This window comes from Stegostoma tigrinum, chromosome 10, assembly GCF_030684315.1.
Source record: "Stegostoma tigrinum isolate sSteTig4 chromosome 10, sSteTig4.hap1, whole genome shotgun sequence".
NCBI classification, from domain to species: Eukaryota; Metazoa; Chordata; class Chondrichthyes; order Orectolobiformes; family Stegostomatidae; genus Stegostoma; species Stegostoma tigrinum.
Genome location: NC_081363.1, coordinates 60,876,956 through 60,890,673, shown reverse-complemented (window position 1 = coordinate 60,890,673; position 13,718 = coordinate 60,876,956). Strand labels below are relative to the sequence as shown.

General features: G+C 38.8%; 1 protein-coding gene across 7 annotated transcripts in view; it reads right to left on the bottom strand.

Annotated features, from left to right (window-relative positions):
* Positions 1-13,718, bottom strand: part of heatr5a (HEAT repeat containing 5a) — a 117,471-nt gene that overhangs the window by 79,130 nt on the left and 24,623 nt on the right. For all 7 annotated transcript variants that reach the window (XM_059649206.1, XM_059649201.1, XM_059649200.1 and 4 more), the window contains 7 exons: positions 10,735-10,984; positions 9,539-9,694; positions 6,656-6,906; positions 5,691-5,802; positions 2,950-3,102; positions 1,764-1,863; positions 1,158-1,267 (listed from right to left, as the gene is read on the bottom strand). In XM_059649206.1, coding sequence (XP_059505189.1) covers positions 1,158-1,267; positions 1,764-1,863; positions 2,950-3,102; positions 5,691-5,802; positions 6,656-6,906; positions 9,539-9,694; positions 10,735-10,984 — 1,132 coding nt within the window. The remainder of the gene's footprint in view (positions 1-1,157; positions 1,268-1,763; positions 1,864-2,949; positions 3,103-5,690; positions 5,803-6,655; positions 6,907-9,538; positions 9,695-10,734; positions 10,985-13,718) is intronic.

Sequence of the window (13,718 nt, the reverse complement as noted above, 5' to 3'; positions counted from 1 at the left end):
GAGGAGTGTGGCCCTAACAAGCAGCTCCCAGTCACGAACCATTTCAACTCCACCTCCCATTCCTCAGATGACATGTCCATCCTGGGCCTCCTGCAGTGCCACAACAATGCCAACCGAAGATTGCAGGAACAGCACCTCATATTCTGCTTGGGAACCCTGCAGCCCAATGGTATCAACGTGGACTTCACAAGCTTCAAAATCTCCCCTTCCCCGACCGCATCCCAAAACCGGCCCAGCTCGTCTCCACCTCCCTAACCTATCCCCTCCTCCCACCTCAAGCCACACCCCCATCTTCTAACTACTAACTTCATCCCATCCCTTTGAACTGTCCATCCTCCCTAGACTGACCTATCCCCTCCCTAACTCCCCACCTACACTCACCTTCACTGGGTCCATCCCCACCTCCTTGACCTGTCCGTCCCCTTTCTACCTATCTTCTCCTCTATCCATCTTCTATCCGCCTCCCCCTCTCTCCCTATTTATCTCAAAATCCCCTTCCCCTCCTCTATTTCTGAAGGGTCTCGACCCAAAACATCAGCTTTCCTGCTTCTCTGATGTTGCTTGGCCTGCTGTGTTCATCCAGCTGTACACCCTGTTACCTTATATATAGAGAGCTATTGATTGGTTAAATGGGCAAAGATTGGCAAATGAAATATTGTGAGAAAATACAAAGTTATTCATTTTGGAAGGGAGTACAAGAGAACACAGTATTACTTAAATTTAAAAAAAACTGCAGAAAGCCGTAACACAAAGGGACTTATGGGGAACTGTGCATGAAACACAGAAAGCTAGCACACAGGTGCAGTGGGTAATCAGGAACACTAATGCAATTTGGCCCTCATTTCAAGGGGGTCAGACAGTACAAATAGAGAAGACTTACTGCAGCTGTACAAGTTACTGACGAAATCACATCAGGAGTACAATGAGCATTTTGGTCTTATCTAAGGAAAGATACAACTTCATTGTAAAATATCCAAAGATTGTCTGCATTCCGCAATTCTAATGAAGTTTCTATTTTTCTTTCAAAAGTACGAAGAAAATCGAATTCCATTAGAGGGGAGAAAGAGAGATTTGATCCAACAAGATCATCTTAAATGACAATCGTATGTATGAATCAGATAACAGAGTCTGAAATTATTAACTTCTATCAGACCCACCTTCACAGTTCTTGGGTGGCAGCAGAGCCAGAACCTCATATAACCGTTGTCTAAATACAACTGAAGCACTCTTCAATGGAGTTCCATATGCTTTGTTAAGTGCAGGCAGTCTGTAAAAATATGTACTTATCATCTCATGGCATAAAGCAAATTATTACAGAGGGAAGGTGAAGACATGAAATTGTTTGGTTATTCATTCCTAAAAATTCATTTTCAAGCATTTTTAACACTAAACCCAAGACTAAAACCTCAGTCTTCAAGGTCAATTTAAAGCAAATAAAAATCAAAGCATCCAAAAATAAATCAGCTGATGGTAAATGTAACCAATGCAACACTCAGATTTGGGATAACATCTGTGGAAGTATTAACTCAAATTATGCCAGTGTCAAGAAACATTGCTAATTCAAACTATATGACAATATGTATAACATAAACACAACGTGAAAGTCAACACTTTTTTTTCTGCAGGAGGAATTCCCTTGATGAAATACTTTTCTTAATTTCAGCAACTATGCAGTTAAAAATTCCAATGCAACTGTTATAACGAACAGAATGTACAATACTGAAAAAGATAGACATCTCAAATAACTGGTTTGGGCAACTTACTTTGTTGATAAAGCTACAGCGAAGGCAAGGAGTGGAAGAAGTCTCTCAATTACATCATCAGTCAATAAATCTTTGCAATACAACATAAAGCACTTCATTGCTGAAACAAAATACAAAATTAAAATTAACAGTATGAGAATATTTGTTTCATACTCTACTCAAAAATGTTGAGTAAAATTACAACTGTTAAAAAAAATCTTACAAAACAAGGAAAGGAAAACAAAGTGCTATCCATGCACAGAATTGTATCAAGGTTCTGGAAATGTCAGGTGAATGTTAATACTTTTGAGCTACTGAGAATGTGGGAATTTACAGCTTCTCGTTTTATTTCAGTAGAACATAGCCCAGAACCAAAGACGTGAGGCACAATCACCCATTAGAATCCCGACAGAATCCCTGCAGTGTGGAAACAGGCCCTTCGGCCCAACAAGTCCACACTGACCCTTGGAGCATCCCACCCAGAACCATCCTCTGATAATCCACCTAATCTATAGACCCCTGAACACAATGGGCAATTTATCTTAGCCAATCCACCTGACCCGCACATCTTTGGACTGTGGGAGTAAATCGGAGCACCTGGAGGAATCCGATGCAGAATGTGCAAACTCCACACAGATAGTCACCTAAGGGTGGAAGTGAACCTGGGTCCCTAGCGCTGTGAGGCTGCAGTGCTAACCACTGAGCCACCATGCCGCTTTGTCTTGTAATAAAATCATAAGTGGTTCTTTTTTCCGAAGGTAATAAACTCCAAGAGTATCAACCTTTTAGCCAGAAGGGATAATTTGCCATTGTCACTATTTCAGCTTCTTCTTTTCCCAAAGAGGGAGACAGAAAACTACACATGCCTTAATTTAAACAACATAATGAGTAAAAAAATGCAAGGTATAATTGAATAAATTTTACATTGTACCATGTGTATTTGAGCATCTTCTACTATTTAATTTCGATTTTTAGCTAATTTTATGTTAACCTATTCTAATTTGCTCTAATTAAGATTTCTTCACCCAAGCTCTCACTTTACGTCAACAGTTATACAGGGTCCCACTGCCCCCACCTAGTTTCAGGACAGAATTAACTGGAAAGTAAAAGAGCTACACGAGAGTCTATGGCATGCTCAACAGAATCAGGTTGTATAAAGTGTTACATAGTTTTCCCGCAACAACACCAGAAGTTCCAACTGTCTTACCACAGAGAGCTCCTGCACGTTCTTCCAGCATCACCTGCCATGTGAAGCAATCCCCACGACTTCTTTCCATTTCCAAGTCCTTTGGGGATTGAGGGAATACACTTTTCCAAAGCAAGAGAATTCTTGGAAGATGACAGTGTATGACTGCTGGCCCTGAAATTGCAAGTTAATAAATCTAAAATTTGCAAATAGTTCACCCATTACAAACACTTGAGATTAAGAAAATTATAGTTAAAACTAAACAAAGTAATACGTTTGACAAATGAAATGTATTCAACCAATGCTAAAACTTGTCTTACATTCCATAAGATGACTAGTTACATCATGAGCAAAATGTTCACTTGTGCTATTCAAGTTGAAATTACGCTAATGAGCGTTTGAAGTAGCATACATAAATTATCCGTTTGCCCAACAAACTTCCAAAACAAGCTCTCCACTCGGACCTCCCTTATGGCAAGCAGTTCCTAGGACGGTACAAATCCATTCACGTTCCTTGGAAATTAGCAACCTTTTAGGCATTTATCAAAAATTGTCCTGTGCTAACATGTTTGGAAAGAAGGTTCCTACCTCCTTCTGAAGAAGCACTTTTGATGGTTTATTTTGTAAGCCTGCTGGATTAAGAATGTGCAGAGGTATAGCAGCAATGGTTGAAATTTATGTCAAATGTGGGGCAATTTTGATTGTTATGAACAAGATACTTCATTTTGCTTTTTTTTTGCTAATTTGTGAGAGAAGGTTTGAGGAGAAGCCTGGATTATTAAATAGAAAGGTCAGTGGAAAGAAAAATTGAAAATTAAAAAAGTAATTCTTGGGAATCACATAGCTTCAAATAATTTCTGGTCTTGTGTTAGAACCCTTGGTGCTTTTTCGTTTTTCTATTTTTATTCTTTTAACAATTTTGAATTGAGTTGGAAATGACTTGTCAAGTTTGGAACAGCTTGTGGTAAAACAAAAGAATTGACCAAACGAGCTATATTTTTGAGGGGCCAGGTCTAGAGGTTAATTGCACATAAAGTCTTGATTCAGAAGGTGTCAAATTTATTGATAACACAAAGTTAAGAAAATATATTGTTGAGAAGTCACACAGAGGCTACAAAGGGATGCAGATAGGGTTTTTTTATTCTCATTCTTATGAATTCCTGTGTTTCGAGAATATTTCTCTGGTTCCATGCCTTTTATTTTGATTCTCCGCCTGCCAATAGTACACTACTTTATCTTGATATGCATATTTATCAATCTCTCTGCAACGGTTAATTCTTCAATGCCAATCTGCTTCCTCTGCCTTCTGATCATCCGATGTTTCATTCTTTAGGTTCTTGAAATCAATGAGCTAAGCAATGTGCTAATTTTCCTTTAACGTAGCCATTTCTGAACCATAAAAGCAACAACAGCAATGTAACAAACTGCAGTTGTTTCTTCAGCTACCTCCATTATTTTGTGCATAAAAGTTCCAATGAAAATGTGTGATGTTTCATCATATGAACAAACAGAACACGGGACCGGTTTCTAGCATTCAGCAAGTGCCAGAGGATGGATTAGATGCAGGACAGAAGGTTTCTGCACAGATCAGTTTATCTTATTCCTTATGAGTAGCTGGGGAGTCAAAATATTAATCCAGTGTAGTTGGAAGTCAGATAAAACAGCATATTTGAATGCAAATGTCATCAAAGCATTTTTTTTAAAATTAAATTTGAGTTTAAAATCTTAAAACACACAAAAGGCCACAGTCAAGAAGCACAGAAAGAAGTACAAGCTGCAGGAGGTTGTGGAAGGACCATAAAGTGACTAGAATAAGTATACATTTGATGTCCAGTGGACTACAGAACTAAGGTAGGTTTGCAAGAACATAGATAACGAGCATGTAGAATTTGTGAAAATAGCATAATGGCAGCTATGTTTTACAAGTTAGGTTACACAGTCTGGTACTGAGGAAGTGCTTATAGAATTGAAACAGTTGATAGGTAGGGAGAGTTCATTAGCATAAACGTGAAAACTGAATTACAGTCATTTGTTCCAAAAGATCAATGTCAGCATTTACAGTCCACACAAACCTCTTCCTACCCTTCATCTAACCTCGTCAGGCTCCCTTATTTTTTTTCTCTGTCTTTTCATACCCACAGAGGATATCCATGATGTAGAAACGGGATGTGGCGACAGATTCACAGGTAGCATTGGGCAGATGGGAAAATAAGCCATGGCTAGAAAATCATTAGCCATATGTGGATCAGGCTAGAAGCAAACAAAGACAATTCTACAGAAATGGAAAATGAAGGAGCAGTCAACAAGAAAGATGGCATGCTCTGTGTAGCAAATGTACCTTTGCAGAAAATGCCATTTACAACTTTGAGCAAATCTGTTTGGGGAGGAAATCAATGGGATTGAAGGTATTTAAAAGTCACATTTTGAAAACTGCTGCACAGAATAACTTCATAACATGCTTCAGAAAAGATAGTTTGGAGATGCAACATTAATTTAAGAGGACAGTTATGTCAAAATCTTTTACTATTTTGATGACATAAGTGACAGACCTTGACTAGACTTTTAATTATCAGTTGAGGCCTCACAGACCAAATCTCTTTAACAATGTCAAGAATCCTCTAAAATCTCTACAGTGCCAAAATGCCAACAGTCACAATTAAAAAAAAAACAATAATTCATCATCTTTCTCTTTTAAGAACTCTGACATTTTCAATGTAAGGATTTTTAAATTTCATTTTGCCTATTATCGTTGACCATCTTACCTAGTGTCATAAGTGCGGAAAAAAGAAGCCAACCAGCCTGAGTGCGCTGCACTGAAAGGCGACTATTTTGGATTGCAGTACGTAAGAAATCCTCTGCTTGAGTCATTATCAACTGGAACAAATTAAAAATGGGTCTTGAATATACATTAACCAACGCTAAATGAACAAAAATTTGTTTAACAATGCCATATAAACAGAAGTCTAAAAATTTGGTGTTCATGACAAAACAGCAGTGCTTAAAATCAGAGATGGTAGGAACTGGCATGCTACAGAATCTGAGACAACAAGGTGAAAAGCTGGATGAACTCAGCAAGCCAAGCAGCATCAGAGGAGCAAGAAAGCTGACATTTCGGGCCTAGATGCTTCTTCAGAAATGGAGGCGGGGAAGGGGATTCTGAAATAGCGAGAAAGGGGGAGGCGGATACAAGATGGATAAAGAAGAAGATAGGTGGAGAGGAGACAAACAGGTCAAGGAAGTGGGTTGGAGCCAGTAAAGGCGAGTGTAGGTGGTGAGTTAGAGAGGGGATAGGTTGGTCCAGGGGAGGACGGACAGGTTAAGGAGGTGGGATGAGGCTAGTTGGGAGGAGATGGGGGTGGGGCTTGAGGTGGGAGGAGTTGATAGGTGGGAGGGCAGGTTAGGGAGGCAGTATGAGCTGGGCTGGTTTTGGGATGCAGTTGGGGGAGGGGAGATTTTGAAGCTTGCGAAGTCCGCATTGACACCATTGGGCTGCAGTGTTCCCAAGCGAAATATGAGATGCTGTTCCTGCAACCTTCGGGTGGCATTGTTGTGGCACTGGAGGCCCAGAATGGACATGTTGCCCAAGGAGTGAAATGGTTCGTGACTGGGAAGTGCAGTTGTTTGGTGCGATCCGAGTACAGGTGTTCCGCAAGTGCTTAAAGTCAATTTATTACTGCTTCGGAATCATAAATTTTTTTGTCCAAGTAATCATTAGCAAAATCATTACCTTTCCTTTCTCATGAGGGATACCCAGTGGACATTGCTGGACTGCTCCTAGCAGTGCTGCTATTGCAAAACTGTAACCAGTTACCGCTTCAGGGGAAGATCTGAGAGCACTCAGGCGTTCAGTGCAACGATCTAGAAGAGGAGAAACCTCGGAGGGCAAAGCCACTGCGAAACAACGCAAACACCAAGCTGCAGCTAATCTAGCTGAAACACTGGGATGTAGTAGCACTGAAATTACTTTGTCGAGCACACCTGATGAGAAATGTATAAAATTTGAGAGTTTTGACCTGCATTTGAAAAAAGAAATCAAATTATTTTAAATACCGAAATATTTAAAACTTTAGCCTACAGGCTGGTTGCCACTTACGTTGTTCTATATTTTTACTGACAAAGGACTCACCTACTACCAACATAAAAACAAGCAGACATGAGAAAGATCAGACAGTTGAGTACATCATTTCATAAAAATAGAGATTCACCAATGCACCCCAAAGTCTAATTATACTTTAAATAAGATTGGAGTTTTTAAATATTCACTAACTTTCCCAGAAATAGGTGTTAATTACTCTGTTGCATTCCAACCTTGAAATTCTCTTTCACTCCTCATACAGTACTTCATAAGGCAAGATTTTTATTGTGAGAGTGTACTGAATGTATAATTCATATGCAAATCAGTACTGACATGAATAATATCACTTTAAATGCAATCGCCGTTTGTTGAAATGACCTGAATTTTGCAGTCGTAATGACAGACTCATTTTCAACATTCAGCTTCATTACAGTTGAGAAATTGACATCAATTTCTAGCATCTGCACATGCACAGTTAAACACAGAAATCCACAAATTGCTTTCAGTGATTAACTGATCCTCCTCAGAATGTGCCATTGAGGTTGTCCCAGATGACCATTTTTAGAAATCAAATGAATTTACTCTAATACTACTATACCAAAATTTCTAAAAAAAAAGCCTTATTGAACAAAGCCTTTTTTCTTAAAATAATGCAATAAAGTCAATGGCTTCTGACAACCTCCTACACCCTGAAGGGCAAATTTAATATTCAGAAATTTTCAAATTTCAAATCAGAAACATATGTTAGTGAGGAATATTATCCCATTAATGACTTGGGCCTTAGACATGTCCCCAATCTTAATTTCACTCTCTGTAAACAATATATTAATATAATATGTAACACATTTACTTCTCAACTGCTGTATGTGAACATTCTTCAAATGTGACAAGATACTGAGTAACACCATTGTTGCTGGATACCGTGATCACTTTAAGTTGGCTTCAGAATCAAACTAACAACAGGAAATGCAAGAAGGGATCCTGAGAGTTCACTGTTTTTTCTTTCAAGGTCAATAGAAAGTGCCAATAGAAAGTGCCATTACTGCAGACCACAAAATTTAAACAATCATTTCAATATATTTTATGGACTGGAAAATATCTCTAGAGGAATTGAAAATTTAATGGCAGATGTGCATTTTAAGCACGTGATGGTACTCAGACCTCTTGGATGGTGGTACTTTCTTATGACCTGCCAATGGATTCAGGAAACCCATTGAGAGAAGTGATGTCTCCTTGGATGTGTTTTAAATCCTAAAACTATGACCTCCCATTACAGATTGCCTCTCACAAGGGTGATAAAATCCAAATTATTAAAAAGCTAACTTGTATCAGATTTGACAGATGACTTTACTGCTCTTACTCAGTAAATCTCATACGTACATCTAGGTCTTGCAGTTCCCTAGGATAGAATCCATAATATGAGTCACGGAATCTTTCATAGGTTGAGTGATTAAAGTGTAATCCTACCAGTAAGTGCAAGCTATGTTTTGGATAGAACACAGGGCCTGTACTACTCTGTGCAATTCTTCGGCCCATGATGTTGTGCCAAACTTTTACCCTAAGCCTAAGGTCTATCTAACCTCCACCCCTACCTTATGCTATCATCCATATGCCCATCTAATAGCCGCTTAAATGTCCCTAATGAGGCCAACTCCACTACCCTGTCTGGCAATGCATTCCATGCCCTGGCCACTCTTGAGTTAAGAGCCTACCCCTGTATCTACCTCCACTCACTTTAAAAACTATGGCCCCTCGTAATAGCTACCTCCACCCTAGGAAAAGGACTATGACTGTCCACTCTATCTATACCTGTGATCATTTTGTACACCTCTATCAAGTCATATCTCATCCTTCGTCGTTCTAATGAGAAAAGCCCTAGCACTCTCAACCTTTCCTCGTAAGACCTTCGCTCCATTTTAGTCAACATCCTAGTAAATCAGCAAAGTAAAAGATTTCCATTTAATGGGAAGAAAAATTGCACATCAACTCATTCAAACATATTTTCACATTCTCTAATGTAAAAATTACAACACTGCAGACACATTGATATTCAGATGGACAAACTGGACAAAAGCAACTCCAGATGAGACATTCGGAATTTGAGGTACATGCTCACAGATCAGAAGGCAGCTATACATTTCCACATCACACTGGTCATTTGGTGTCAACTATAACAGCTTGTGGTTGGGATATTTCACTGGTCCTGCTTTCCATGTTCAGCTTAAGGGCATGCCTAATTATCAGTATTACAGGATAAACCACACATCAGTCTTAACAAATTAAGGCACTTGTTCAATGTGACACCGTCTAGTTTATTGCATAATAGCAAAAGATACAATTAACATTCAGTTGTAATTGTACCTAACAACTATCAGGAGCCAAGGATAACATGTCTGTCCCCATTGAGATTGTTATGCTTGAACTACCTGATTTGTTTCCGAAAAACTATGTAGCATCAGAGCAGGTGGAGCTTAAGGCAACTACCAGAACCATTACCATATACAAAATTTCATACTAAAGGTCTTATCGCTTTACCTATTGTGGAATCCTGAAGTAATGGGGCAGCAGTAGAACCAAGGCCTTGCACTAGACTGCCAAATTCTTGTAGGGCACAGATGAGCACGTGTTGGCTGGCAGACACGTCCATTGCATCCAACTTTATCTCCATATTGGTGTCACTCATTGCAGCATCTAACAATTAAGTTAAATGTAAAGCAAAGGATAAGAGCACGCAAAACATGAGTAAAATGACTAGAGAAGCTTCAAGCTGAGATCATTGTTCAATTGTTACACTAAGTTGAGCTTTACAACCTTGGAGAAAGATAAAAGAGAGTTCAGAGGCCAGAACCAGGTTCAATTCAGAAGATCCATTTCAATTCATGTGCTGTTCAAAAGACAAAGTAATCAAAGCTTTGGCTTTTCTTTGCTGATCTGATAAATGTCAAAAGAGTTGGCCTATGTCTCTCTGCCTCTGGGATAGACAGTAAAGGAGAGAATGACAACTAGTAAGTATGCAGAAACTCACCAAAAAGAAATGCTTGTGAATTCATCAATTGAGTTTGAAATTTTCAAGCAAAGCCAGGAGTGATAATTCACTGGAGGGTAAATGTTTGTAAGGCATATTGCTGGAGAAAAGTGGTGATTCTTTCCTAATGCTGTTTCTCAGACTATTCCATGTTATTTACATAGCTTTGTACTCTTTTCATTATTCTTCTGCATAACTAGGCTTACTTGCTTTTGTCAAGAGAAAACTGATAGTTTTGTATGAATATGTTTAGTGACAGGTCACCATTGTAACCAAAGGGCAAAAATAAAAATTTTGATCTTTTAAACCAGGTTTGATTCTGGAATCTGATTTATCCAGAGTTACCATCAACTGGGATTAAAACAAATTCTTAATGCATAATACTTCTGAATTTAAAAAGCTGCATTTCTGGAAGAATCCAATGGTGCATAACGTAAAAATATTAATCATAAGATGGGATCCTTTCTTATAAGGTTTAATTTACTATATATTATCAAGAACATATGAAGCACAAATCACATCAACTGACAGGTAGTCGCTACGTAGGGCCGGAATAACAATCAAAGAAACTGCAATAAAAACTGATCAGATTCAACATGCAAAGATGTAAAGAGGGGCTGTGGAGCCCATATTAAAAACTGGATCTCAACATAAAACTTTCCTTGCCTGGCATGAAGATTATCCAAGATTGGTTCTAGTTTCTTACCTACAGCTTTCTTCTGTTTACCCACAACCTGGCAGATCTCTTTTGCTGCTGCAATCTGAGCTTTCTCTCCAAGTAGACTTCCTACCGTGGTTCGAAGGATAAATGAAACACAACGGCGACAACATATGGCATCAATCTGTGTTTGTGTAGCTTTTGGGTGAGACATCAACTCCAAAATATGTTCAAGTAAGGCAGCAAAATTCAGTTCCAACCACTGACCACCAAGTGTAGAAATAAAAGCAACATAAGCCTAGAAAAAAAAAATCAGCAAAAAACTATGATTTCTTCTAATCTCAAGACCTAACAAAATCCATTTGAATACCGTCACGTTATTCAGTTAATTATCCCTTTCCATCACATATTTAGCAATTAAGTTCAAAATCAATGGAAACTGCGCAATACTAAAGTAAGTAGTCTGTAGTTCATCTTCGTGTCATTTGTACATGATAAGAGGTAACCATAGGGAAAAATGTAATTACTTCAAAATGTCTGGGGAATTTGCAAGTGTTTGAAAAGAACCTGTAAAGATTTGTATCACTTGTAAAGGAATAAAGTATAATTTTTTGATAATAATAAATACTGGTCTGTACAACCTCATAATAATTGATGTGGAAGGAATACTGAAAGGAACGAAATTAAAATACAAAAGCCTTGTGATAGAGGTAACAAAGACAAATGAGAACATCTGAACAGAATGAAAGTGGGCAGCAAATAGACTCATATAGCTGGATTCCTGAGCAGTCAGAAAGCACATTTTGTCTGTTGTGACGGTTTGTATCACTTTTGTTGAACCGAATGTCCAGAATCAGACATCCCACGTGAAGATGAAGGTGGTTTACCTACAATACCACAACTGACAGGATCCAATAGTTGAGAAGGTTTTAAGAAAGAAGTATTTTGTGGAGGATTGTGTGGTAGAATCAGTTTACATGAAATCGGGCTACTTCCTTGAAATAGAGACTGCAGTTCTGCCCTGGGAAGATCTGTGCTTTAAAGAGTCTTGAGGCTGAAAACATTGGCCACACATGCTAAGATAGACTTTCTGGTATTGGCTGTTTCATGTACAGTTTTTAATTCATTCCAATCATAATTTGATTGTTAATTTATAATATGTAGATTATTTCTGGCGAGTACTGAAGTAAAAATTATAGCAAGTGATTTCTTGTTCAGTTATGTCTTCATTCAGCAATTGTTTGATTAACTGAGGTTCTCTTGGGAAAAAAAGATTTTCCCTATGGGGATCATAAGAAAGGTAGACAGATATTGCCGGCAAGGCCAATATTTATTACATATCCCCAGCTGTCCTCAAAATGGTCAGCCACTATTTTGAATTGAAGTTCACATGCTATAAATGTACACAGAATGTTGTTCGAGACTCAATTCCAGAACTTTAACCCAGCAACAGTGAAGAAATGGTGATAAGTTTTCATTTGGAGTGGTGAAAACGTGGAGATGAATTTGCAGATGTTGGTACTCCCATGTAACTGATGCCATTATTCTTCCAGGTGATGAGATCACTGGTTTGAAGATGCTGTTGAACCTTGCTAAAGTGCTTCTTGTAAACAGTATGCTGCTGTAACTGTGCCAGTCCTGGAGGTGGTGTTAATCAAGTAGCATGTTGTTTGGATACTTTCTAGCTAGATGAGTGCAATGTATTTTATCACACTCCTAACTTGTGCCTTGTTGATACTGGATAGATTCTGGGGAATCAGCAAGAAAAGGGCAATCACTGTAAAATTCTCAGTATCTGAACTGTTCATCACCACAGAATTCATTAGGCTAGTCTCCATTGGTTTCTGATAAATGGTAACCACAAAGTTAGTGATGAAGATGAATTCAGCATTTTTAATTTCATTGAGATGATAGGGAGAGGATTAGGTTATTTGTTATTGATGATAGGTCATTGCCTGGCACTTCTGTGGTATGCACGTGACTTGTCAGTCATCAGTCCAAGCCTAAAAGTTGTCCAAAGCATACCACATGGAGGTATGGACCGAGAAGTTACCAATGGGACAGAAAACTGCATTCATCAGCAAACCTGCCCACTTCTGACTTTTACAATGGAGGGAAGATCACAATAATGCATTAAAAATTCTGGGCCAAGAGTATTACCGTGAGCGACACTGCAATGATGCTTTCACACTGAAATGAATAGCCTCTAAAAGTCTTAACACCTTCTCTGTCAGACTGCAACTAGTGGAGAGTTTCCCTTGAATTCCTATTGGCTTGAATTTTGTTTGGGCTTTTTGGTGCCAGACTTGATCAAATGCATCCTCAATGTCAGGGGAAATTGCTTTTCACTTCACTTCTGTAAATTAATTCTTGCTCATATTTAGGCAAAAGTGACAATGAGGTCTGGAGGCGATCGGTCCTGATGGGATCTGAACTCAGCTTCAGCGAGCAGGTTATTGCTATTTAAGTGTCTCTTGACAGCTCTGTTGATAGCATCATCTTCACTTTGGTCATGAGTGAGAACGGATTGAAGGGGAAGGAACTGGCTGTATTGGGTTCACGTTGATTTCATTTTTATGGGCAGAACATAACTGGGTAATTTTCTAAATTGCCAGGTAGATGTCGATGTGGTAGCTGTACTTGAACAGCTTGACTAAGGGTCTGGCTAGCACTGGAATCACACAGCACAGAAGATGCAGATGTCCTCAGCACTACAGCTGGTGTAGCATCAAGGCCTGCAGTGTACACAGGGCACTTAGCCATTTCTTAGTATCATGTTGAGTGAATCAAATGGGCTGAAATCTGTAATTCTGGAGAGCTCAGGAAGATGTCAATTAGTCAAAAAGTAACAATGACTTACAGGTCAAAACATCATAATCCAGAACTCCTTCAACCTTAGTGATTAACAGCTTCTGTGGGATTAATAGTTGTCAAATGTATTACTGGTTCATAGTACACCAAACAGTAAATGATCATTCCCCTTTAAAATAAGGAGGATGGTCACAAGCAAGAACCAAAGAGATCAGTCCAAG